General features: G+C 38.9%; 6 protein-coding genes across 9 annotated transcripts; 5 read left to right on the top strand and 1 right to left on the bottom strand.

Annotated features, from left to right (window-relative positions):
• The first annotated feature begins 253 nt into the window (after positions 1–253).
• On the top strand, positions 254–2,031 carry LOC137717233 (uncharacterized). Its single transcript, XM_068456529.2, has 2 exons — positions 254–990; positions 1,252–2,031. The coding sequence occupies exons 1-2, from the start codon at positions 670–672 to the stop codon at positions 1,756–1,758; spliced, it is 828 nt and encodes a 275-aa protein (XP_068312630.1). The 5' UTR covers positions 254–669; the 3' UTR covers positions 1,759–2,031.
• Positions 2,032–7,433: 5,402 nt separating this feature from the next.
• Positions 7,434–11,703, top strand: LOC137716872 (neutral ceramidase 2-like). The gene is made up of 9 exons (XM_068456231.2): positions 7,434–8,164; positions 8,338–8,546; positions 8,817–9,113; positions 9,185–9,449; positions 9,587–9,845; positions 9,981–10,106; positions 10,247–10,310; positions 10,597–10,766; positions 10,906–11,703. Exons 1-9 carry the CDS (start codon positions 7,788–7,790, stop codon positions 11,455–11,457), a joined length of 2,319 nt encoding a protein of 772 aa, XP_068312332.2. The 5' UTR covers positions 7,434–7,787; the 3' UTR covers positions 11,458–11,703.
• Positions 11,623–13,430, bottom strand: LOC137718019 (alcohol dehydrogenase-like 7). Its single transcript, XM_068457541.1, has 4 exons — positions 13,317–13,430; positions 12,218–12,302; positions 11,832–11,998; positions 11,623–11,742 (listed from the first exon to the last, which is right to left on the bottom strand). The coding sequence occupies exons 1-4, from the start codon at positions 13,428–13,430 to the stop codon at positions 11,623–11,625; spliced, it is 486 nt and encodes a 161-aa protein (XP_068313642.1).
• LOC137718008 (uncharacterized) lies at positions 13,269–20,368 on the top strand. 4 transcript variants are annotated; one of them, XM_068457532.2, is made up of 18 exons: positions 13,269–13,530; positions 13,921–14,103; positions 14,297–14,414; positions 14,982–15,080; positions 15,189–15,304; positions 15,418–15,510; positions 15,718–15,897; positions 15,981–16,050; positions 16,113–16,267; positions 17,048–17,212; positions 17,304–17,375; positions 17,681–17,801; positions 17,900–18,166; positions 18,248–18,387; positions 18,496–18,687; positions 18,969–19,592; positions 19,738–19,893; positions 19,987–20,368. In XM_068457532.2, exons 2-18 carry the CDS (start codon positions 13,975–13,977, stop codon positions 20,056–20,058), a joined length of 2,769 nt encoding a protein of 922 aa, XP_068313633.1. In that variant the 5' UTR covers positions 13,269–13,530; positions 13,921–13,974; the 3' UTR covers positions 20,059–20,368. The 4 variants fall into 4 exon arrangements, with proteins under 4 accessions (XP_068313633.1, XP_068313634.1, XP_068313635.1 ...); XM_068457533.2 differs by having other exon boundaries at positions 13,291–13,530; positions 15,418–15,501; XM_068457534.2 differs by having other exon boundaries at positions 13,329–13,530; positions 18,296–18,387.
• Positions 20,369–20,513: 145 nt separating this feature from the next.
• Positions 20,514–23,487, top strand: LOC137718481 (cytoplasmic tRNA 2-thiolation protein 1). Its single transcript, XM_068458039.2, has 10 exons — positions 20,514–20,879; positions 21,000–21,114; positions 21,255–21,397; positions 21,499–21,618; positions 21,957–22,069; positions 22,155–22,247; positions 22,364–22,404; positions 22,551–22,617; positions 22,758–22,869; positions 23,006–23,487. The coding sequence occupies exons 1-10, from the start codon at positions 20,775–20,777 to the stop codon at positions 23,168–23,170; spliced, it is 1,074 nt and encodes a 357-aa protein (XP_068314140.1). The 5' UTR covers positions 20,514–20,774; the 3' UTR covers positions 23,171–23,487.
• Positions 23,488–23,987: 500 nt separating this feature from the next.
• LOC137718482 (uncharacterized) lies at positions 23,988–24,700 on the top strand. The gene has a single exon (XM_068458040.2). The coding sequence runs from the start codon at positions 24,111–24,113 to the stop codon at positions 24,435–24,437; it is 327 nt and encodes a 108-aa protein (XP_068314141.1). The 5' UTR covers positions 23,988–24,110; the 3' UTR covers positions 24,438–24,700.
• Positions 24,701–25,739: the final 1,039 nt, after the last annotated feature.

Genomic DNA, 25,739 nt, shown 5'->3' with positions numbered 1-25,739 from the left:
GTCCATGCCCTCCTCCTTCGCATCTTTTCTACTTTCTTCTTTCGCCTTTCGACTGTTTGATTGATTTCTTTCCCATTCTTTGCTTTGCCAGCAGGGAGAGCACACTCGCCCCTCCTAACTGGCACATACACCATCCAGACACGTGTCGGCCATCCATGGCGAGTGGAAAGTTGTGCGGATGCCAATTCTCCTATCTCCTTTGTACCACGTCGGTCGGTTACAATTGGAAAGAAGGGGAATGGCACAGCATTTTTGGTGTATCTTATCAAAAAGAAATATGGAATATTGAAAGAAGTAGGATTAGGTTTTGCCACTACTCACATTTATTTTATTAATGAATGCATTAGTTTATACAACGATATGCTATTTACATTTTTTTTTTATTTCTCACATTTCTTAAAAAATTTTATCATTGAATTGAATGAATTAAAGAATATCTAATGACAAAAATTAATACGAAATGTGTGAAAAATAAAAAATGATGTGTGGATATCACATTCCCGTTTATATAATATATTTTAACTTAATCGCGTCATATGCGTGTGGTTGGATGCTATAAAAAGCTCACTCTCTGCATAAGCAAAGAACATCAAAGCAATATTTCATCTGCTCTCTTTACAAAATCATTATTCATTAAGTAGTAAGTTGTGATTTGATATTAAGAAAAGAATGGCGGAGGAGTACAACAAGAAGAGCGATGAACATGAGTACGAGAGGAAGACTGGGGATTACGAGGAGGGATCGGGTGCAGGCGAGACCAAGGATCGTGGGTTGTTTGATTTCTTGGGGAAGAAAGAGGCGGAGAAGCCAACTCCTTATCAGCAAGGGGATCAGGTGAACGTCGCTGAGTTTGATGAGAAAGTCAAGATCTCCGATCATCACGATCAGCATGCATCATCGTACAACAAAGTAGAAAAGGAGGAGGACAAGGAGAAGAAGCACGAGACTCTCCTGCAGAAGCTTCACCGATCTGACAGCAGCTCTAGCTCTGTAAGTATTCATAAATTGATTTTTTATTACAAGCGATTTACTTTAGGCTCATAAAAAAAATAATCACTTCAAGATCTTCCAGCTGGCATTTCTTGGTTTGGCTTTATAGATGAGGGTTTTTATGCATATGCCACGTGTAATCACGTAGTGTTCTTGTCGACTGTATCCCTTCACATAACATTTGTACTTTTTCTTCTTGATTTCCCTAACTTAAAATTTAGTTTGTCTAAACTGTTGGAAATAACTCTTGAGTATTTGCAGTCAAGTGATGAGGAGGAAGATGAAGAGAAGAAGAAGAAGAGGAAAGAAAAGAAGGGATTGACGGATAAGATCAAGGAGAAGATCTCCGGTGATGAGCACAAGGAAGAAGGCTATCACAAGGAGGAGGACACGGCTGTCCCGGTGGAGAAGGTGTACGAGGAGGAACATCATCATCAAGCTCCACCTCCGGTTGTTCATCACCACGAAGAGCCAACCGACTCCCCAACTGAGGAAAAGAAGGGTTTCCTCGAGAAGATCAAGGAAAAGCTACCTGGCCACAAGAAGACTGAGGAGGTTCCAGTTGGTGCTGCTTCGCACGAACAGCACAGTGACGACAAACATGCGGCGGAGCCACCGGTAGCAGCCTCTTATGAAGCTGGCGAAGAGCCCAAGGAAAAGAAGGGTATTTTGGAGAAGATCAAGGAAAAGCTTCCAGGGTACCATTCCAAGACCGAGGAAGAACACAAGGACATCAAGGAGAAAGAGAAGGATACTCCTTCCTACTAATTAAGGGATTAAGAAAGAAAAAACACATACATAATCTTGTCTTGTGTTCGGAAAGAGTGGTTATGGTGGTGTCATTTGTGGCTTGTTATTTTTCCTTGTTTTTGTGATGGGTGGTTTATTTGCCGTTTTATTTTGAGAGACTCTGCGATCATTTACCAGTTTGTCTAGCGTTGCCGTTCTAAGGTTCTCTCTGTTTTGGAAGGACCTTTAATTTCTTTTGTATGTGACATAAACATTATTGTTTATTAGTAAGATATTTGTTGTTCCCTTGTATTCTCTTTGTGTGATATATATATATATATATATATATAAATATATAAAAGCATAAGCCTTTAGCATGCGTGCATTTATAAAAACTGGTCGATCATGATTATAAATCCGATTATGAATGTTGAATGGTTCCTTGTAAATTTGTTTTATCACCAACCTACCATGGTGTTTTACCAAAAAAAAAAAAAAAGAAGGGACCTTCCCTTGGAGTAATTTATACATTGACTATTTAAGAAGCAAATTAAGACATGTAAGAAAATGCCCAAGGAACCAACATTTCTCTGGACGATCACTTGGATCCATGTACCGTAGATTGTTGTACATGAGTGTAAGAGAAGAGTAACATGGAGTTGGAGTGATAAGTAGAGCAACATGTCAACATGCGTGGAGGTGGAAAAGAAGGGAGGCTTGACTGGTCGAGATAGGAATGTCAATGGTCTCTCTTAACGTAATACTTTAACTTGTGATATTATAACAAAAGTAGCATGCTACTTAGTACTATAGTATGGTGACATTCTTCTTTATTTGAAAATGAGAGGTTTTAGGTTCGAATATCTTGGATAATGAATTTGATACTAAATTAAGGTTGCTTATTGTGTGCCTTAACCGAACTCTTTATTCTTTTAGTGTAAAAATATCGATATACTAAAAAAAAAAAGAAGTAGTACAACTTATTTAATATTAATTTTAGTTTTTGATTTTTTTGATTTTATATTTTCTTATCGTGAGCTTGTTCTAATCTTTCTATTTTCTTTCTGCCAAATAAGCAGATGTATAAAGATGAATGTTAACACAAAATGTGGAAGGATTCAGTGCCCACTGAATCGATTCAATAACGTTACCACATTGACATTGTCAGCTTGTGGTGGGCCTGCCTGGAGGGACTTACTTGGATCTCACCAGCTGGAAAAATTATGGAGTGACACCGTGTCACCACGTCAGCTGTAATACTTTCACTCGAAATCAGCCACATATACAATTTATTTACAATTAGATTAAATATTCGAAGTTTTAACGAGAAATCTGCTGTATTGTTCATTTTAATGAAAAATCATATTTTTATATTAAAAAGTCAAACCTGATACTATTCACTTTATTTTTTATTTCATCCTTATATTTAAAATTCAAAATTTTCAAGTTATTTCTATTAATTTTTCGTTAAATATTTATTTTAATCTTACAAAATAATTTTTTTGAAAAAGGAAATTAAAAAAAAGGTCTGCAGCCATGGCTGCCGCTGTGGGCTTTCCCTTTCTTCTCCGACCTCTCTCTGCAATTCTCAATCAATATCAGAGTCGGAAAGAGTAATGGCAATTCTCAATCGATCAGACCCGTATTGATGGTTTTGTGGTTGTGCGACCCGTATTGCAATACGGCAATGAACTGGAAGGACCTGACCCTTTTCTCTAATTAGTTGTCCAAATTGATGGTTGTGCGGCGGCGGTGGGTCATGCAGGTGATGGTGGGGTGTTCCAGCACGACAGACGCAAGGTAGTGTTTGTGGTGCAGCGGGATGGTGTAGTGCAGGTTCTGGGAAATTGTGAAGCAGCAGGAGCGGTGGTGATGCGAGCGTGATGAAGGTCGAGTGCGGGTGCGGTTTCGAACAGGTCGTCTTTCTTCGACGAAATGTAGTGGTAGTTCCAACGAGTTCCCACGGTGTGGGTTCTTGGCAGACCCAACGATCTGGGTTCAACGTGACCCAACGATCTGGGTTCAACGTGACCCAACGTTGGTCACTGGTCAGGCAGTGGCTGTGGACGGGGTTGGGAATCATCGGGGAGGGAGGTGGTTATGGGATATTTTACTTTCTACATGTTTTCTTTTTTTAATTTCATTTTTTATGTTAAAATAAGTATTAAGTCCAGCTGAATAACTATTGAACGTGCGTCAAATTTTGATTGGAATTACTGTATGGTGATGCGGTAATACTGTACTATCTAATAATTTCTCCACCAGCTGTTTGCTTCTTTATTCCTACATCAATATGAAATTTGACAAAAATATGAGGAGATGACCGTTGAGAAAATGATGGATCGTGCACGCGTCTTAATATTGATAGTCCGTTTCTTACAACTAGTGAACTGATGCTTCATATTAATATAACATATATTTTTCAATAATTAACATGATTTACGTTTTAAAAAATTGAGAATACGTGACATCGTCTCATTTTGTTGGATTAATATTAGAGGACATGAATTAAGAAATCACTCGAAACTTGAAAGACCTCATCTGCAGATTTTTGTATAAAATTAATTGATTTCAATTATTATGATTTGGACGTCAACGACTCTGGAGACATTTCATCGATCAACTAATTATCTGTAGTTGAAGGCGAGCCAATTTACCTATTTTTGAGGGGCAAAAACGAAAAAAGATAAAAGATAAAAAGAAAAGTGGACTGTGTGTCCCTCAAGCCCACAATCATATGGTGAATTACGGGGCATCGACGTAAAGGGAGTTGTTGTGATGGAAAAGAAAGCTCTCGCAGATGCAACCATCCGGATCCAGAGGCATCCACACATTACATTCCTTGATCTGTAGTCTTAGTCGTGGTCATGATGAACTTTACTCCATTAGGCCCACACTCTGATGTCTCGATTTTATCCGTTTGTGAGTAAATTGACGACACTCATGATTCATGCTGATGATCAAACTCGATAATAAATATCATGCATGTCCATTGAGGAATAGATAAATTTGAACATATATAAGTAAGTTAAAGTAGTGTGTCATTATTTGCATCTAAATTTGTAAGATAAGATGGAGGGAAATCAAAGAAGAAATTTCACGGATGAATGGAAAATCGAAGAAACAATATTGATAATTACCAAAAGACTTCCTACGGCTAGAGTTGGGTACTGCATGGTTCTTTGAAGGTATATATCAAAAGATAAGGAAAAAGTTGTAAGTTTTGCTATTGGCCAATAGCTTATGGTTGAAAAAAAAAATTTATAAGGTCATCGCCATAGAGATTAGAGAGAGAGTGTGTGCGTGTTCAATGGGGCCATCACGCAGATTGCTTTTACAAATACAAGCTTGCGTGCAACAAGGCGAGGCCCTTCAATAATTCACACAATCAACGATCCACATGAAATTTTAACAACCTTTTCATAAGATCTAACCTTGCTAACCCATTGGCGCAACTTATGACCGAATAGACAGGGATTCTTTCTAAGTTTATAACTAGTTATTTACGTAAGTCTAGACGAATTCTGATAAGAGCCTAGACAAGTTGGTATTGCTTTTCTTGTCGCTCAATTGTTCAGATCGAAAGTTTGCCATATTTCGCGTATTTGATTTTTTAATTCTCTTTACTTCGGTTGTTTAAAAATGAGTGGTGGCATATTTAAACTAACCTAAATAATAAATTAATTTAAACCAAATTAAATTCACAAGCGCACGAATCAATTGTAGTAATATATGCAAATACGAGGTCGATCCACATGGATTACTTTAACACTAATTTAACTAATTAATCACACTAAACTTACTTAAACAAACAAATGATAGATTGAATTATATAATTGATTAAAATTATAATTAACAAGAAAAATAAAAGACAATGAATTAAAATAAACACATGACACAAGAAGAAATTAAGAAACAATCGAAGTCTAACGTTATGAATCCACCAACAACAATCCTATTTACTTTTCCTAGAGCCAACTACTACCCAATTACCATGCCAATATTAAAGGTTGTTATTTCTAAGGTATGAATTAATCCGTGGTCAGACATCAACTGTTGTATCTCTACATGACACATATATCCTATTGGTTAGACATACAGTTAAACACATAAAAACCCATTGAGTGTAGAAGAATCATGTCAACCAAGTAGGATTAGCTTGATATTGGTCATCCTTACTAGTTTGTCTACTCTTCTTAATCTTAATTCCAATAAACGTAATTGATATTGGTCATCCTCATAGATTTATCTAACTATCTAGATGCAAAAATTCATAAAGGTGATCAATTGTTAGAAGCCCGAATCTAGAATAAATTACCCACAAAGATTAAGAATATAACATGGCATATAATCGGATAATAATCAACAAAGTACTTCGCAAATATTCATGTCATGGCTTCATCATAAACCTTAAAAAATAACTTAGTTACACATAGAAATAAAAATAAAAGAAAGATAGAACTTGGAATCCATGGCAGAGCATGTTGTGATGGTATATGGGATGTGGGGTGGATGGATATTTTGAGAGAGCTTAGGGACCTTATTTATACTAAAAAAACCCTAAAAGGTATGGGAGAAACTCTCCTAAAACAAAACAAACTCCTAAACAATTAATGACACAAACTAGGAAAGAATCTTTCTTGACTTGGAAAACACGTCATCTTTCTTGCACGCCAGTTTTGGGGTCGATTTATCTTCTGGAAAATTATGTAAAAATATGAGAAACGTAGCTTTATCTCTTATCTTTCCAAGCATATATAGCACGCCACTAGGAAAAATCGGGAAAGCCTCTGAATCTTCATTCTCCCACAGCTGCGCAATTCTGACGGGAAAACAACTTATGCGGAATTGATTTGTAAAACTGGAATGAATGGCTCCATGGAAAATTATGAAATTTGGATACAACGATCTTTAGCCTCTTAGCTTCCTTCTCCAATTAGCCTTGCATCAAGACTCCTCCGGAAAGTCAAATTATCACCAAAAACGTCATGAGTGCGCAGATTGGCTGAAACAGAGAAAAGGAAAGTAATAAGGCTCTTTTATAATTAATTCCTTAACAAAACTTAAGGATAATTAATATGAAAATATGATAAATAATGCACCTATCAGCACGCCCACAATAAAATTGACAAAACAGTACTAATTTTATCTTCGGCCTATCCTAGGCCTTGGTTGAAATTAGAGTAAAAAACTATTATCTGTGCACTTAAGTTTGAATGACCACTTTTTTGGTAGTGTGTATGAATTTAATTAGTTTAGATCATCATAATAATTGAAAAAAATAAAAAATCATAGAAAGATGAGTAGAGTGAAAATTTTGAAGTGGCTATTAACATTTCTTAACAAGTTAATATTATGATCGAATATTACGGATTAATTTGTTGATGCATTCATGAGTCGTGGCATGACTTTACTTTCATGCAACTATTAACAATTCTTAACAAGTTAATATTATGATCGAATATTACGGATTAATTTGTTGATGCATTCATGAGTCGTGGCATGACTTTACTTTCATGTGGCTTGCAGATTCATAAAAAACTTGTGTGCAAAATCAACAGTATATTATGATCAAGGGTAGTGCTATTCACATGTACATTTTTACATTCTATACATTCTTGTTAATGTTTTTCTCATTAATTTTTTTTCAATTCATTCGATCCAACGGTCAAAAATTGAGAGAAACGTGTGAGGTAAAAATAGAAGTGTGAATAGCAACACACTATGACCAAAAACTCAGGAATAAATCCCCTTTGCGTCTGTGTGCGCATGCAAAGAACATAAATATGTATAGTTGGCGGCACACGCAATGCCCGCAAATGTGGACAAGAGCAAACCTTGGCCATCGCTCTTGCATGCACGCGGCTGAGCAACCGAGAAAAGAGATTTTCTTGTTTTGCCAACTCAAACCCCAAAAGTTTTTTGTTTTAGGTTGAAACAAGCGATGGAAGCTAGTCATTAGCAGTCACTACATACTAAGAAACTCATAGTGCACCTATTAAAAAAAGGGACAAATTCTAAGTTATCGATAAATATATCGAGCTTAACACATATATATATACAACTTCATGCTAATCAACTTAGTTAATTTGCCATCAAACATGAAGACCAGAAGCAAAATTCCACAGCAGAACTCAACTCTTCTGTCACTTATTATTGTTAGCGTTTTACTTAGCTTCCCTGTTACAAGATCAGACGACAGTAGTAATGGGGAGTATTTGATTGGAGTGGGCAGCTTTGACATGACTGGCCCAGCGGCCGGGGTCAACATGATGGGTTATGCCAACATGGACCAGAATACCGCCGGTGTACATTTCCGGCTACGGGCAAGAACCTTCATCGTGGCCGAGAGTTCCCAAGGTCCAAGGTTCGCTTTTGTTAATCTTGATGCTGGAATGGCTTCGCAACTGGTTAACATTAAAGTTCTCGACAAACTCAAATCAAGGTATATAATTAATCAGTACTTTTTTTTATTTAACAAAGATGATATTCTAAATTAGTGTAATTTACGTAATGAAGATGCGGAATTAAGTGGAAGAAGGTCGACGCATTGTCCTAACCCCACATATGCATTAATTAATCAACACTATTTAATTAATGTGTGTCTTCAATTTGAAGGTTTGGAAACTTGTACACTGAAGACAATGTGGCGATTAGTGGGATTCACACGCACGCAGGACCAGGGGGTTATTTGCAGTACCTGGTTTACACTGTAACATCTTTGGGCTTTGTCCAACAATCCTTCGATGCCATCGTCAATGCAATTGTGCAGAGCATTGTTCTGGCTCATCACAACCTCAAGCCTGGTTCCATTTTCATCAACCAAGGTTAACTATGTTAGACGGAGTCAAGGTTAGCTATGTTAGACGGAGTCAAGTTTCCGATCACTCCGTCTAACAAGCTACCTGTCAAATTTCCTGTATCATTATCGTTGACTAGAGCAAATCTGCTCTTTAGTATGCATCCAAGTTCAAATCCTCCTCCCAACATTTTAGATTAATTTAAAGCGGAATATTTGTTGTATCAAAATTTCTCCCGATCACTTAACTACATAAGGTCTAACTGGCGCTTATTGACGGGATTTGAATACTTTGTAGGGGATGTGGTAAACGCGGGAATAAACAGGAGCCCGAGTGCTTATCTGCTAAACCCGGCAGAGGAGAGAGCACGGTACCCGAAAGATGTGGATACTCTGATGACTCTATTGAAGTTTGTGGATGGCGGAAGCGGGAAGACCATCGGAGCATTCAGCTGGTTTGCCACCCACGGAACCTCCATGAGCAAGGACAACAAGCTCATCAGTGGCGACAACAAAGGTGCCGCTGCCAGATTCTTTGAGGACTGGTTCACTACAACTAATACTAGTACTGGTGCCACGATATCATCTCCACCAGGTAATTATAGTTATCACCAGATCATGATCTTTAAACTACGTTCTGTAAATTAATTATGTTCATTGATGCAGATAGTAGCGTGGCAGCAGCGCTACTAAAGAAAGCGGAGAACATCAAAGCAACGGGAGGAAAGCCCTGCGGCAAAACAACCAGTCGCAAATTCAAGGTGAGGAAGAACGATGGCTCACTATTTGTGGGAGCTTTTTGCCAATCCAACGTGGGAGATGTGACTCCAAATGTGCTTGGAGCATTTTGCACCGATTCTGGAAAACCTTGCGACTTCACTCACTCCTCCTGTCATGGGAACAACCAACTCTGCCTCGGCCGTGGACCTGGGTACGCTCATAATGCTAACAAATCGTACTAACATGTTATCGATGCATTTCATAACAATACAATATCAGTACTCGGCCGCAATGTGCAAATCTGTAACATAGTGACTCTACTTTAATTCGTTAACCGCATGCTGATAGGTACCCAGATGAAATACAAAGCACGAAAATTATAGGGGAGAGGCAATTTCTAAAGGCGGCTGATCTATTCACGTCGGCTACAGAGCAGCTGACTGGGAAAATAGACTATCGCCATGTGTACCTAGATTTCACGAATATTGAGGTTGATTTAGAAGGAAACAAGAAAGTGAAAACATGCCCCGCAGGGCTTGGTCCGGGATTTGCCGCTGGGACTACAGATGGACCGGGTGTCTTCGGCTTGCAACAGGGTGATCAAAAGGTCAGCAGTATCTTCCACTTTTATTTTGGACTATTTTCTTCCTAACAGGTACACCTTCCTTCACCCTGGCATCCGTGTTATGTAAGTTGCTCTCCTCGACTCCTACTATCGGGCTAATTAATCATCTGTTTTCAGATCAATTCGACATGGAGAAGACTGAGGGATTCGCTAAAAAAACCCAGCCAATATCAAGTGAACTGCCAACAGCCCAAGGCAGTTCTGCTCAGCACTGGGGAAATGTTTGTACCTTATGCATGGGCGGTAAGACTCCTTACACAAAGCGATATGGGGAGAAAAAGGTGGGGGGGAGGGGTGGAATTCAACACATTAAACACATTTGTAGCACGCTGTTCAGAGAAAATTCTCAAACTATTCTAATTAACCTTATGGTTCAAATGCAGCCTGCAATCGTTCCTATTCAAATGCTCAGGTTGGGGAAGCTGATCATACTTTCTGTCCCAGGAGGTTAGTCCTCTTTTACAATTCACAACTCATACCTATATCGATCGCATGCGCACTGACTAATTCTATACCAAAGCATAAAGGCAGCCTCATTCCAACACTACTGAGATTCGTTTACAACTTGCTGCGTAAATCAATCTAAAAACTAAAACCCTTCACAAGTGACATATACTATAATACCAACAGCCACCATGAGCACACACCATTCACAGGGTTTTGCGCTCATAAGGGCTGCTCTTGACAGCTGTACTAATGGATTTAACAAGCTCTAAGCTACCGATTCTTGCAGAATTCACCACAATGGCAGGTCGGCGGCTAAGGGAAGCAGTCAAGGAGACCCTTATAAGTAACAGCAATGGTGAATTTGATGAGGATACTCGCATTGTAATAGCAGGTCTTACTAATACTTACTCGCAATATATTGCAACTTTTGAGGAATACACACAACAACGATATGAGGTACATACTCAACCTATAAGCAAAATTTATTGTTTAACATGTTTGGCATGAGATTTACCTAAATAGATTCCTAGGGAAACAATTTCTTAACTTTGCAGTACTTAAATCTAGATTTTTCAATGCATCGTGCAATCTGCAGGCTGCTTCCACTCTCTATGGTCCTCACACATTATCAGCGTACATTCAAGAATTCAATAAATTAGCCAAAGCGATGGCAAAGGGAGACAAAGACCTTCCTAAAGGTCCCTTACCACCAGATCTTTCCTCTGTACAAATCAGACTAGGTGATCCTACAGGAGACTCACCTCCCCCAGGTACAAAATTTGGAGATATTAAAGAGGATGTCAGCTTACCAAAAAGTGGATCATTCCAAAAGGGAGATAGACCAACTGCCACATTTTGGAGCGCTAACCCAAGATATGACCTATTGACGGAAGGGACATATGCAGTGGTAGAGATGCTTCAAGGAAAACACTGGGTTCCTGTTTACGACGACGATGATTTCTCCCTGTTTTTCAAGTGGAATGTAGATACCAGTAGCTTATATGGCACAGCAACCATAGAATGGGAAATACCGACAGAAGCAAATTCAGGGGTGTACAGGCTAAGGCATTTTGGTTCAGCAAAGGAAACCAGGGACTCCCCCAACACCTACTTCACCGGCACATCTAGTGGATTTGCAGTGTCTTAAATATTTATCTAGGATTTTTCTTCCATGTGTATTCTTGTTACAGAAAATAAGAGGAAAAGGTAGCAAGGGATTCAAATAAGTACTTATTTAGAAACTGAAACCTTACATGCCTATTGATATCATAGAATAAATATAAATGCAAAGGCTGTTACTCGCAGAAGTAACTTAGTCTTTGCTCATATAGATTATACATCGAAGGCATTGCCCTTTAATGAGCAAATCGAAAGCTTTGTTGATGTCTTCAAACCTCACTTCATGTGTCAAAAACTCATCCAGTTGTAGTTCCTGATAGCATGAAAATCAAAAAAATTTAAAGGATATCCGGGTTCAGTAAGGCGAAAACAATTCAAGTAAAAAATTAAGTGCTAAATCACCTTGTCCATGTAACGATTGATGAGAGCAGGGATATCAGATTCAGGTTCGAGTCCTCCAAACAAGGATCCCATGAGGGTTTTGCCGCTGCGAAGGATATCATGAGAGGGAAGGCTCACCTCTGACCCTGGCTTGTCGCGACACCTACCATAACTGTCTCTCCCCAGCCCTGAAGTTCAAAAGAACGATAATATTTCAATGCGTAGTGCTGACAAATCATAGTTGTCTTGGTTCATCCTGATGGCTGATCAGTACGATGCAGAGCACATTCTTGTTTGGCCAGATTTTCAACAAAATTTATGGCAAGGCATGATAGTGAAGCCTTCGAATGCATGTGTGTGCGAGTGATAGGAGCGGTAAGGGGAGAAAGAGAAAACCCTTCGGATACAAGCGTAAGCTTCTTTCACCAACGATGCCAATCCATCACATTCGGAGCAATAATCTGCACCCTCGCCAGTCATCTCAATGGTCACCTGTTTACATGTGAAAAAAGGACTGGAAATGCTTAGTAGAATAATCAAGTCAACCAGAGGAAAATCAAGTTCTTCTAATAGGATCTAAATCAGTCATTTAAAAGTATTTCCCAAACTAAAAATTAAAAATCCGCTCTTTTTTTTTTAATTGAGATTTGTATAAAAAAATAAAAATATAATGATCATCAAACTGCCTTTAGATTACTGAAATAGGAAATTCAAACAAATATTATTAAGGCTAAGTGTGCAAATAGATTATTTGGGTTTTAATATTATTTCTCTTACTTATAAAATGTGAAAAATTACAGAGTGCCAATTTAGACGATCTCGACACAAATCGTAAAAATTACAATGCCACTATTTAAACATAGACAATATCAAATTATCAATGATGTACAACTAATTGTACATCTCCTTATTATAATCTTTGAGTCACTTGAGCCACAAACACCAAATTATCTTTTCTTGAAATTAAGTCAAATGTCTAAGGTCTTTCAAATTTGTTCACAAAAAGAAAGAGTTATCCCAAATTTAACTTACATTTGGAATTTGCCATTTCCTAAAATTAACCCCAAATGTGAGGAAGAAAGTTGAAGGCAAAAGAGGGGTTGGGGAATTCAGCTCAAATAAACACGATGGCAGATTGTCCGCCATCTTGTTTGGGTATCATTTTCATCCCTTTCTATTTGTGCGGTCACGATTAAATCACATCAACATTTTATATTCCTATTACTTTTTGTCTTATTATCCCTATAAAAAAATCAATATAAAATGTTGACGTGGTTTAATAACCACCGTACAAAATAGAAGAGGATAGAAAGAGCACCTAAGCAGGAAGGCAGACAATCTGTCTCCAATAAACACAAGCCAAAACAGTGTACAAGAAATTTTGTTTTTTTGTTTTTTTTTTAAATTAAAAAAGAAAAATTGTTTTCTTTAAGGTAATTTTAGGATTTAGCTTGCTATAAGGGGAAAAATAAAAAATAAAAAAAATAAAAATGTCGTATTACACACCCTTCGTTTAACAGGAACTGGAAGCTTCCCGAACATTCCCAAAGGGATTTTGTATTTGCTTTGAAGACCACCACCTACGTATCCATCGTAGTCATCGTTCTCAGCCGATTCCATCTAGGGCTTGCAGTTGCAGACACAGGGAAACCACCGGAACCGGACTTTCCACCGTTGTGCTTCGGCTTGCGATCGCAGTCGGGATTGAAACGACTCTCGGGTATGTAGATTTGCTTTTCGGAGATCATTTGTGTCCAAGTTTGTTTGTTGGAATTTGGAATTTGTATTCTCAGCATGACATATAGCCCGTGATATTCCGCAATTCGGCAATTCCCAAATCAATGAAATTTCGAGTCTTATAGGGTTTGACTGCAAAACCCTAAATATAAATACTTGGCGTTTTACTATATTGTTTGCACCTTCAGATTCAGCTCAGTGTAGCAATAGCATCCTCCAGGATTCTATTTTGTATTGCAAAATCTGACAATTTCTGCTACTGTTTTTTTTTTTTTTTTCCTCCAAATTTGTTCTTCGCGTGAGGTTTCTGCAAATTATGTACTAGGAAGCTTGATCTTTGATGTTAACAGAAAAATGGTGTTTGATTCTACAGGCAGCTACTAAGGGTTGGAAACTTGAGGTTACTTTCTGAACCATTTCGCCTAGCATGGCAGATCAGCACTCCAATGAAGGCACCAGTTCCGGCACTGTTCCTGGGGCTGGTTCTGATTCAAATCTTGAGATCAATATCAAGACTTTAGACTCACAGATGTATAGTTTTCAAGTTGATAAAAATGTGAGTTCTAGTCTTTGGTCATGTCTTGCATTGCTTATATGGGTTTTAGTTTTGTTATTCTGCCGAATTAAACTGTGAACTAACTGCTAGGAACTAAATGGTTGTCCCCACCTTTATCATGAATATGATCCCTTCAGGATCTTGTTTATTTTTATACATTTTTGATATTTATATGTAAACATTTTTATTTCAGATGCGAGTTTCATTGTTCAAGGAAAAAATAGCTGATCAAACAGGTGTTCCAGTTGGTCAGCAGCGGCTGATTTTCAGGGGAAGAGTGTTAAAAGATGACCATCCTCTTTCTGAGTATCGTATCCTACCATTTCAAACATTTATTGTTTATGTTTGATGTATATAGGATTAACTGTGTATACAGAAGTGGATTTTGAGATTTATGACATTTCAGTAACTTCGCAGTAGTTGTCAATACAAGTATAGTGTACATATCTATATACGTGGGAGTATATGATTAACTTTCTTGGGGGTGATTGGGTGCTCTTTGGGCAATGCAATGTCTTGCTAACAAGCATAACTAGGTCTACAAGGGTTTTGGAGATTCTGGTGTGTGTAGTGTGTTCACACAGGCAGAATGCTTGAAATTTGAGTAACTGAATTGGATCTCTGCCTATCATCTGTCAGCTGGGTTGGTTAGTTTATTGTGTCATCACAATGCATATACTGACATACAAACCTCCTGTATGACAGATTAATTTAGGTATTACAATAATTATTGTTGATCCCACCACTTAGTTTCTATTGCTAAACCTTTGGGGAGTGCCTCATGATCAAATCCTTGTTGTTCCTGCAATTTGGTTGCCGTTGCACATCTTACCAATTATTGAATCAGTTTCAGCATATGATCCCTTAACCCGTTGTAGATTTGGAAAATGGGCACACATTGCACTTAGTTATAAGGCAGCCGTCCCAGCCACAACCTTCGTCGGGTACAAGTTCTGGCGAGGCACATGCAAATAGTGGTAAATAAGTAATTTGCTTTTGAGAAATGTTGGTACTTCCATTTCAGGTTCAGAGCAATTTGTTTTTGAGAAATGTTGGTATGTAAGCTTCTTGATGTAATTTGGCAGGAAATGATCCTAGTGGTGTTCCTCGTGGTCGCATTGGCCAGATATCACACAGTGTAGTTCTTGGGACGTTTAATGTTGGAGATCAAGGTGAAGGTGCTGTTCCTGATCTTAATCGGGTTCGTATTCGCTTCTTGTTATGTTAAAGTAATGGGATATATATATATAAATGGGCAAGGAGCCTTAAATTGGTACTTCCGGAAGCACATTATGCTATATTCTTTATTGGTAGGTTATTGGCGCAGTTCTCAATTCTATTGGAATTGGCACCCAGGCTACAACTAATGGCACAGGCAACCCACAATTCACTACTTCGGTGAGCAATGTATGTTTCTTGAAATTACGACCGGATATGTCTAATGTTATAAGTATTTTTCTCGCTTGCAATTATGGTCCAGATAAATAAATTGGTCAAATTACTAGTTTCTCGAAAGTGCTATAATCTTGTAAACCCAAAGAAAATGTTGTAAGTGTTAATGGGCAAAGGTTCTTTAGGAAAAGAGTATAAATTTTTTGTATGGTTTTTCTACAGTTAAACACTCCTGGTCAGCCTCCTAATGGAAATGAAGCAGAAGGGTTGCATAATGTCAACCGAGGAGGACATCAAGCACAGTCTGGACAGGCATTTCCTACTCAACCATTCCAAACTTTTCCTCAGGCTGTGCAACCTCCTCATGCAGCTGCAGCATTTCCCATGCCTCCATCAAATATGGTATTGTTATGATATTTTGGGCATGTCTTAATCTTGAATTGGCTATGTATATGACATCTTAATGTTTTTTGTTTTCTGTTCAGCCAATTCCACACTCTTTGAATACTCTTTCGGAGTTTATGAACAGAATGGAGCAGGGATTATCGCAAAATGGTAACAAACCAACTATTCAGTAAGAAATAAGGATTAAGCTAACCTTTTCTTTTTCTATGTAGGTTATCAGCCAAATACATCTGCAACCAATACAGGAGAACCGCCTAGGGTGAACTTACCTTCCACTGCAGGGGGGATGCCAACACCTGAGGCATTGGGGATTGTTCTTCGTCATGCAGAGCGACTTCTCAGCGATCATGCTGTTTCTGCACTATCTGTGAGACTTCTAAATTTATCTTAACCTATTGATGTTGCTGTTTGTGCTACTTTTTTTTTTCTAGAAAAACTATCATGGCACCATACATATACAATGATCATTTTTCCTTGAATTAATTGTTAGTCTTGGACTTCGATAAGTTATGTACTTCTTATTTGGAGAAGAGGTCCTTTGCATTGTTTAACAATGCAGTTCTAAAATTTCATGTCTTCTATGATTAAGGGAATTCAAATTTGCCTTTTGATAAGGATACAAACTTTTTTGAGACTTGGATTATTAAAGTGTGTGCATAGCATAGTCACTCATGCAATTTTCACTGTAGTTATGACATTTTGGAGTGTTCCATATCCAATTCAATCCACGCAGCTGATCAGTTCAGTTTGGTGGATTGGATCCATAACAATAACTGATTCAATTTTGGTCGGCTTTAGATTTTGGAATCAGATCTAAACCAATCCAATGCTAATAGTGTTGGATAGGTTGGATAGGATTCATAGGATTAGATGATTGATCTGTTGTCATTATCTATCCAATAATTCCAATTTCAATAGATTCACGTGTAATATGAAGATTGAATCTATTGTCAAGTGGTTTGCTCATATCCTGTACCAAACATAATTCAGTCAAAGAAAGTTATTGTTTCCATAATTTCAACTTATGAACTCTCTTTTATTAAAATTGAAAGCTTTATCTTGGTAAAGATTCATGAACCAATTCATATTTCTTTACTGCTCTGTTAACTGATTATGTGTCTAATTTTAATTTGCTGCAACTTTGTAGCACATTGCAGGACGCTTGGAACAAGAGGGAGTGTCTCCTGATTCCTCTGTGAGAAGCCAAATTCAGACAGAATCTATACAATTAGGGCTTGCAATGCAACACTTAGGTTCTCTTCTTCTTGAGCTTGGCCGAACGATTTGGACGCTTCGTATGGGGCAGTCTCCTGTATGTTCTAGTTTGATCTCAATTTCTTTGTTTAAATCTGTGAATAATAGAATATAGTCGTTTATAATTGTTTTGGCCAAAAAATCTACAGGGAGAAGCTGTTGTGAATGCTGGGCCAGCAGTTTATATATCCCCAGCAGGGCCTAATCCCATAATGGTCCAGGTTCGTTGATGCATGTATTATGAATGTATACATAGTTTCACATATGGATTAAGCAAGACAGGCAAATGAAATTATATAAATTATTTATAGTGAATAAGTCCAGTGAAAAACTTATTATTGGGGACTAAATTTCATAGTCTAGTGGAGAAGCAAATATGGCCATTAGTTCAATAACTGTGGTCATTTAACACGGCATTTTATCTTTTTTTTTGGTATATCCATTTTTTGAGCTTTAGTTAATTTTGGTTTAAATATATTGATTTTTAGATGCCAACCAAGCCTAGTGAATAATGTTTTGTTTGCAGCCTTTCCCTCTTCAAACAAGCTCACTCTTTGGTGGTTCTGTACCTCAATCAAACCCTACGAGTTTTGGTCCTGTTGGGATTGGAAGTGCTCCAAGGAATGTAAACATCCATATACATGCTGGTAAGTAAAATTGATCGCCGACTTGAAGCCTGTACCTATTATGTATCATTGTAACGCTTTTTATCATCGTCCCTCACTTGCACAAATTGTTTCCGCAGTTGGTGCTAGGGGTAGTAATGGGGAGGGTATCCCCTCTGGTTCTAGGGATTCAGGTGGCCAGGTGCTGCCAGTGAGAAATGTAGTTGGTGCCAGTATTCCATCCTCCCAAACTGGTGTCGCAGTCTCCTCTGCATCGCAACCCGGTCCTGGTGGTTCTGTTTCACAGCCGCCTTCTGGCTCCTCGCTTTCCTCCATTGTTGATGAACTTAATTCACATATTAGAAATTTTGTTGGCAATGCACAACCAGATGACACAGCTCAATCAGGTACCTTGCTGTATGTGCTTTGGCTTCTGTGGATATAGAATGTCACTCTAGTTTTCCTAAGCTATTTTGTTCTGTAATCAGGTCAAGAGGTATCCACTGGTCCATCTGTTGACTCACGTAATTATGCAGGAAGTGAACGACCAAGTACTGGCTATGTGGATGTAGCTGGGCAGTCCAGTGTATCACTACCTGGTTGTACATCTGAAAGTGAAGGTCAGAAGGTATGTTTACACATTCTTGGAATACCCTTTATTTAGGTTATTTTGTTTATTCTTTGACTGATGTAATCCGAATCCCAACCCTAATGTGACAAAGTTCATAACTGTCAGGATTCAGCAAGTGGTAGTACATTGAAAAACGATTCAAGATCCCCAGCTGGGGGTCCTCTAAGCTCTTCAAGTGGCCAAAACACCGTGGTGAGAGAAGATGAGAAGGGAAGTGCTCCACAATCCAGTGAGAAGCAGGCTGAGGGTGCGAAAGCTGTTCCACTTGGTTTAGGACTTGGAGTTTTGGAGCGTAAGGTATAATATTTTTACATCAATTTCATTGCTTTCAAAAAGAAAATAAAAATTTACGAACCAAATTTATGCCCCACCGCGGGCTTGATATTTCAGCTGTTAATTAAAGTAGAAATCCATGGCCATATTATGATGGATGTGTAGTGCTTGGGGAAGCAATTAAGAGTGCAAGTACTACTGGTTTGTTTTCAGGCTCCTACATATAAAACAAAAAAATAAATAAATACATGCGGTCAACTTTCATTTAGGTTGTTACTGAAACTGTGTATCATTGATCCAATCAGAGACAAGCCAGGCAGCCAAAACCATCGACCAAGAATGGAGGTGGCGGAACAACTAGTGCTCCCATCAATCAGAATCAGCAAGTAATAGGTGGCCAGCAAGTTTTGCAATCCCTTGCGTCTCGTGGTTCTGCTGCAAGTAGGATGAACTTAAATGATGCACCTGAAAGACAAACGGCCCCTGCTGTTGGGCAGGTCAGAGATGGTAGAACATTGGGAGGGCAAGGTCCTATTGGCCAAGTTGATATGGGAAGCATGATGTCTCAGGTTCTGCAGAGTCCAGCTCTGAATGGTCTGTTGGCAGGTGTTTCAGACCAAACTGGAGTGGGTTCTCCCGATGTATTGAGGAATATGCTACAGAGCTTTACACAGAATCCACAGATGAGGAGTGCTGTCAATCAGATTGCCGAACAGGTTGACGGCCAAGATTTGGGAAACTTGTTTGGAGGAGGCCAAGGTGGGGGGATCGATATGTCCAGGATGTTCCAACAAATGATGCCCATTGTAACTCGTGCCCTTGGGGTTGGATCGCCCCCCGTCCGGCCATCCTCTGCTTTGTCTCCTGAATCTCATCCGCCCCACAATGAGCGAAGTCTCAGTAGAGATGATAATATCCCTAGTTCTGAGGTTTGTATAACTTGTCTATTCATCAAAGTCTTGTATAACATTTCACTTTTTTGGGACATGATATTTTCGTTTTGTGGCCATAAAGGGTTATGGTTTGTTTCTGAATTGATGTAACTTCTAATAGCTCTGTTTCTTCATGCTCTAGGTTAACCTCGAAGAAGTGGTTCAGAGAATCGAGAACCTGAATGCACCAGGGGAAGTTTTTCATGCTTTAGTTGAAAATTCGGTGCAGCTGTCTGGCAGAGGAAGCGGTTCTCAAGAACTTGTGGATGAGTTGTGCAGGGACGAGAGTCTCTCCGGCGTATGTGCTATATGCCTGTCGTTTGTGCGAGGTGCTAGTCTTGAGATTAATCCGTAGTGTATTTAAACAGTTCTCTCTCTTCGACTTTTGCAGGAATATGTTGAAATATTACGTAGGGACATACGGCGACGACTTGAGGGTGATTCGGGCAAGGACAAGTGCTAATACAGCCTTGCAGGCGGGCAGGTGTTGCTGTGGATCCTACATGCTACATGGTTTCCAGGGGAAGAGTCGTGGGTTTACTTGTGTTTTAGAGTTGCCATTTGAGATTTGTTTCACAGATTGATCAGAATGTCGATGTACAAATTAGGATTGGGGCTTTGATTTGCATTGCTTTGGATGTACCATTTGGTTCGTTGTTCGAACCAGTTTATAATTAATCGATTTCTATTGTAAACACAAAATCAGTTCTGAATCTGAGTTAATACAGATGAGCTCCCCTAAACTTTTATGATAATTGAATTACTAATTTTAATTTTTCTTGTGGATGTGATGTTTTGTTGACGTATAAAAGTTGTTTGTGCGCATTTGTTCATTTTATGTGATGAATTTAGTAAAGATTGTGACATAAATTGACGTGCATTTTTATTAAGAATTAAAAACCGAAAACATTTTCGGTCATTTTTAAAACATTTTCAAACCACCCTTAAGTTTTAGTTTTGATAACGATCAATACTAATAAGGATACTTTTGATAACGATCAATATTAAGGAATACTGTATCAAGGGGAAGGACGGCTTCGTAAATATGTGTAGTTTCCAAAATTGTGCGTGTGTTTTCGAAAGCAAAGAAAGAGAGGCGAGCAGAACAAAAACAATTAACTGGGAACATTCGTCATTGGTTCGCAGATCCTGAGCTTCGACCGAGTGTCGTCACGTTCAATGGAGTCGTCAGCCGACGGCAAGCAGAAGAAGGCGGGGGGCCGCCAGTGCTGCATCTGTCATGAGAGACGGGCCGCCCTCAAGAGACCCAAAACCCTAGAGCAGGTAATTTCTCCTACTGAGGTGTGATTTCCAATAAGCTGTTATGAGAGGCATAAACTCATAATCTGTATCTTGCGGTCGTAAAACCCTAGAATTGAATCGAATCGGTTATTGTCTGTGAAGATTTGCAGGGAGTGTTTCTACGAGGTGTTTGAGGAGGAGATTCATCATGTTATTGTCGAAAACCAGTTATTTAAGCCTGGTGAGCGCATTGCCCTCGGTGCCTCCGGCGGCAAAGGTAAACTAATCAATCAAGCTGTGCTTGGAGTGCTAGGGAGTGGTGATAAATTATAATGCCGTACTGGATTGTAAAAGTTATGTTATATGGTCCTTAAGTTCCTTCTGCTTATTGCCTTTTGTGTTATTTGCTGCCTTCAGATTCCACTGTCCTCGCTTACGTATTATCCGAATTGAATAGGCGCCACAATTACGGTCTGGATCTCTTCCTCTTGTCAGTGGATGAGGGCATTACTGGCTACAGGGACGATTCTCTTGAAACCGTCAAAAGAAATGAAATCCAGGTCAAGTGAATTTCGACTATGAATTTTCAGTCATGTTTAATGCCTTATGTTTCTCTACTTTTAAGCTTTAATTGACTCTCGTTCGAAATCTCTACCTTCAGTATGGTTTGCCGCTGAAAATAGTCTCGTACAAGGATTTGTATGGGTGGACCATGGATGAAATAGTAAAGATGATTGGTCTCAAGAACAATTGCACCTTCTGTGGTGTTTTTCGTCGTCAGGTATTTGGCTGTCTTGGAAATTGGTGTTTTCCCTTTTCTAGGCATCTTATATGTATGTATTTAGACATGACTTGGGCATTCAAATTTTTTTACAAAATATTATTTCCAAATCAACATGGTTATTGCACAGAAACTTATGGTGCTTGTTACTTAGTTATGAATGAGTAATTAAAGCACTAAAACTGGTCATTCAAACTTTCTGCTGATAACACCTACAAAGGCTGTCATTTGTGAGCTTTCTGTGTCTTTAAGCATGCAAGGCATGATCAAATTCTATTGGTTGGTGATAGATTACAAGGAACAATTCAACTTAATGGATATATCTATTTACTTCTCAGGCCCTCGATCGTGGTGCTGCACTGTTGAAGGTAGACAAGCTTGCTACTGGACATAATGCAGATGATATTGCTGAAACAGTTCTGTTGAACATTTTACGAGGTGACATTGCAAGGTAATGCTTGTTCATATTTCATTAATGTTCTTTTTTTTCCCCTTAAGTTTGCAAAGTGAACTGAGTTGCTGGTTTTATTTTGTAGATTAAGTAGATGCACTTCAATTGTCACTGGTGAAGACGGGCCAATTCCAAGATGCAAACCTTTTAAATACACCTATGAGAAGGAGATTGTTATATATCCTTGCTGCTGAATTATTCAATACTGATTTTTTTTTTCCTTTTTCTTTCATCACTGTTATTCATCTTAATGCTGAGTTGGAATTGTTTGCAAAGCCTTAACTAATTTTGCACGTATGCATATTTCAAGAGGCTGGACTACTTCTCCACTGAATGTAATTTATCTTTCCTTTAGGCTCTTAAATAGTTCTCTCAAGTCTTCCTCGGTTATTTTCCCATCGCTCAACCACCCTTGCCACTATATTTCTATGTTTAATGCTTTTACAATTAGATCTCAGAAGACATTTTTGTCAAATTGCAGGCATTTATTCACCCAATGCGTATCGTGGTTTTGCTCGTGAGTTCATCAAAGATTTAGAAAGAATCAGGTGAGTGCCTTGCTGAGAGAATGTTTCGCTGGTTGGCGTTGTAGTTGTCACAAATTTTTTTTATTTTATTATATTACATCTTCAGTATGCACATTCTGTACTCCTAGTTTGACATTTTACTGGACTTCTTTCAACTGAAGACCCAGGGCTATACTTGATATCATCAAATCTGGGGAGAATTTCAGAATTTCAACTTCAACAAAGATGCCAGAACAGGGGACTTGTGAACGGTGCGGTTACATTTCCAGTCAGGTAAGTTTGTTACTAGTTTCACCCTGCGATACGTGACATGTGGTTGAGATATCCGATTAATGTTAGACTCCTTTGCTTTCGTTACTTGGGTAGAGTTTGGTTAGAGAATCTGAACATTTGTTGCTTTATTGTGCAGAAATGGTGCAAGGCCTGTGTTTTGCTTGAGGGGCTGAATAAGGGTTTGCCAAAGCTGGGAATTGGCCGGACTCGAGGACTTAATAACGATGACATGAAGGATGCTAAGGAAAGAAATGGAACAAAAAGTATCGAAAACAAGCAATGTGGAAGTTTGGATTTCTGATTAAACCTGCAGGCTATACAGTATAAAATCATGATCGACAGTAATAATAAAGCTAGGTTGGGATATTTTTTGCAACACTTGTAATGGTTTGGTTTTAGCGGGTAATTACTTGTTTACGTTTCCTCATCTGTAGCTTAGTTAGCACTCCTAATACGATTAAATTGTGTAATTTCCAATTTTGTCACAAGATAAAATCAGCTGCCTCACCACACCAGGCTCACCTTTTGGAGAGATTTCTTTGTGTGCCGGAAATACAGTCCGGTGCATCAAATGTAAAATACAATTGTTCAAAATTAAAAAAAAAAAATTCTATCCAATGGTATTATTACAGTTGGTATATCGGCCATGTTTTCGTCGTATTGAAAAATTTCTTCACCTTTTGATCTCTTTCACATTATTTCATGTAAAGGAAACTACACATGTTATTTTGTGGGACAGGATCCTCTCCGGAACATATCTGTCCGGATCCTCCGGATCAAGCCACAAAACCCAGTTTCGTAAGCCTCACACTGATCTCCACCTGAAAATCAGAAACCCAGGATCGGAGAAGCTTTGCGGCGACCTTCACAAAACCAAATATTGGAGAAGTCGTTAACGTTGGATTCGAACTGCTGGGGGACAAAGCAGTATCGAAATTTTGGGGTGGCAGGCTTCTTGTGGGGGGCTCGCTTTTTCTACTTCAGACGGCGACGATGGTGGGGATTTGGGGGAGGAAGGTGGAGATCCTGTGAGGCTTACGAAACTGGGTTTTTTGACTTGATCCGGAGGATCGGGACAGATATGTTCCGGAGAGGATCCTGTCCCTTATTTTGTCCTACAAACGACACATATTTTTATGTCGTAAGAAATACATGTTTAAACCTCATTTTCATATGGGACTCTCGTCAGTTCGTTACACTTGCGCAGCGGCAGCGCTCTGTGTAACAGAGTTTCCGTCGTCATGGCATCATCAGCACCACCAAGCTCCTCCGCGGGCGTCCAGAACTCAAAGAAATCGTTGGGGCTCATAGCAAATGCTGTGAAGCGCAAGGACAGCTTCATCCAGTTCTTCGCAATGACTGGAATTCTGCTGCTGAGCGTCAGATCGCTGGGCCAGAAGTACCGCCTCCACAATCTTCAGGAGGACACGACGGCTCTCAAGGAGGAGCAGGAAGCCCTAGCCGAGCGCACGAGGAACATCAAGCGGGACCTCCTCCACGAGGCCTCTCTCGAACCCACTGGTCTCTTCGCTTCCAGGCTTCGCCTTCTCTTTGGAGAACGAGAGTGATCGCACTGTGAGTTCAGGTTCTGAGGATTCCTTCTCTTTATTGTTACTCTATGTAGCTATTCGATACGAAATACATTTGATAAGTTGGATGCTCAATTTTAGTGGCTTCGCGATTAATAATTGTTGTGGACCTACCTAGGGTTTTTGTGTGAGAGTTGGGGTTTAGGATTCTGAAGCAGAATGCATGCTGTTTTGTGTTCTACTTTCGATCAATTGCTAATTTGAATGTGACAAGGAATTAATATTTCAAATAACTTGTTGAACACTCTGCTCAATTTGTGTTTTGTTGATTGTAAGTGAATGGGGGATTTGTATCGTTTGCTTAGATTTCTTGCATTTGGTCCTTGGTTATAGGTTTTAACATTGAAATTTGACCGACTGTTGGTCGAGAAAGTGTTGGTGGTGTCAGTTCTCACTGCTCAGCTTAAAGTATGATTTTAGGTCGGGTACTATACGAATTCAATTCAAGTAAACAAGATTTAGTGGTTTGCTTGGATGCGGAGCTTGTGATTCAAACGTTCTATTGGTTCTGATCCTGTGATGGATTTCGCTTGTCATCTGTTTTCTGAAGTTTTGGCAGATTCTGATCCTGTGATGAATTTAGCATGTTAACCGTTCTCAAAATTTCTAGGTAAAGTTAAGGGTTGTCTGTTTTGGTTATGAAACATCTTGTGCAGATGAATCAAGCGCTTAAAAATCTGTTTCAGTTTCATGTTTCCTTATAATGCTCAAGTAGACAGCGGATCTTGTGTTATGTTTTGGTTCGTTTCTGTGTCTGGATATTTGAGGGTTGATGTGTTGGACAACCTGCATCTAGTTCTGCATCACTACCATCACACTACACTCTGAACATCTCTAATTGAGTTAAACTTCTACTACCGGTTTCGTACCCGTCCTATCTTTCTCCTCTCGTGGCCTATGCTTTTCTGCCCCAATTCATAGAATTTCTATCATGTTCAAGCTTGTGTTGCCATATCATTGATTTGTGTGCATACGCACACATTTGCTTCTGCACCTTTGAAGCTGGTACTTCATTCTTTAATCTCATCGGCAAACAAGCAAAAGGATGGAAGAATTAAAAGTTATTCTAATGGGTTCATGGCTTTTCTCATTAAACTTTGTGTGTTGAATGTTTGGTGTGAGCGAATAAATTGTTAGCCTATGTATTCAACAATTCAGGTTGGAATACACCTTGGGTCCTTGCCTGTAAGCAGGTGTTCCTTCTTGTAGACGATTTAGATATGTGGTAGAACTTGTCATTTCCTAGTTTCATTGAGAGATTTTGATATGTGTAGAACTGTA

The sequence above is a fragment of the Pyrus communis genome, chromosome 8 (assembly GCF_041283825.1).
Source record: "Pyrus communis isolate YQ-2024b chromosome 8, ASM4128382v1, whole genome shotgun sequence".
NCBI lineage: Eukaryota > Viridiplantae > Streptophyta > Magnoliopsida > Rosales > Rosaceae > Pyrus > Pyrus communis.
The sequence above is the reverse complement of the archived record's forward strand: the minus strand, read 5'-3'. Positions and strand labels throughout refer to the sequence as shown.

What these genes read in the sequence shown, in the direction of transcription:
- LOC137717233 (XM_068456529.2), top strand. Translation starts at nt 670, where the DNA reads ATGGCGGAGGAGTACAACAAGAAGAGCGATGAACATGAGTACGAGAGG. An exon ending in CTGACAGCAGCTCTAGCTCT is followed by an intron (nt 991 to 1,251) that starts GTAAGTATTCAT and finishes GAGTATTTGCAG; the next exon opens with TCAAGTGATGAGGAGGAAGA.
- LOC137716872 (XM_068456231.2), top strand. Translation starts at nt 7,788, where the DNA reads ATGCTAATCAACTTAGTTAATTTGCCATCAAACATGAAGACCAGAAGC. An exon ending in TTGTACCTTATGCATGGGCG is followed by an intron (nt 10,107 to 10,246) that starts GTAAGACTCCTT and finishes GTTCAAATGCAG; the next exon opens with CCTGCAATCGTTCCTATTCA. An exon ending in ACACACAACAACGATATGAG is followed by an intron (nt 10,767 to 10,905) that starts GTACATACTCAA and finishes TGCAATCTGCAG; the next exon opens with GCTGCTTCCACTCTCTATGG.
- LOC137718019 (XM_068457541.1), bottom strand. Translation starts at nt 13,430, where the DNA reads ATGGAATCGGCTGAGAACGATGACTACGATGGATACGTAGGTGGTGGT. An exon ending in CAGTTCCTGTTAAACGAAGG is followed by an intron (nt 12,303 to 13,316) that starts GTGTGTAATACG and finishes ACATGTAAACAG; the next exon opens with GTGACCATTGAGATGACTGG. An exon ending in GGTGAAAGAAGCTTACGCTT is followed by an intron (nt 11,999 to 12,217) that starts GTATCCGAAGGG and finishes TTTGAACTTCAG; the next exon opens with GGCTGGGGAGAGACAGTTAT.
- LOC137718008 (XM_068457532.2), top strand. Translation starts at nt 13,975, where the DNA reads ATGGCAGATCAGCACTCCAATGAAGGCACCAGTTCCGGCACTGTTCCT. An exon ending in CCATCCTCTTTCTGAGTATC is followed by an intron (nt 14,415 to 14,981) that starts GTATCCTACCAT and finishes AACCCGTTGTAG; the next exon opens with ATTTGGAAAATGGGCACACA. An exon ending in TCACTACTTCGGTGAGCAAT is followed by an intron (nt 15,511 to 15,717) that starts GTATGTTTCTTG and finishes GTTTTTCTACAG; the next exon opens with TTAAACACTCCTGGTCAGCC.
- LOC137718481 (XM_068458039.2), top strand. Translation starts at nt 20,775, where the DNA reads ATGGAGTCGTCAGCCGACGGCAAGCAGAAGAAGGCGGGGGGCCGCCAG. An exon ending in GACCCAAAACCCTAGAGCAG is followed by an intron (nt 20,880 to 20,999) that starts GTAATTTCTCCT and finishes TTGTCTGTGAAG; the next exon opens with ATTTGCAGGGAGTGTTTCTA. An exon ending in GTGGTGTTTTTCGTCGTCAG is followed by an intron (nt 21,619 to 21,956) that starts GTATTTGGCTGT and finishes TTTACTTCTCAG; the next exon opens with GCCCTCGATCGTGGTGCTGC.
- LOC137718482 (XM_068458040.2), top strand. Translation starts at nt 24,111, where the DNA reads ATGGCATCATCAGCACCACCAAGCTCCTCCGCGGGCGTCCAGAACTCA.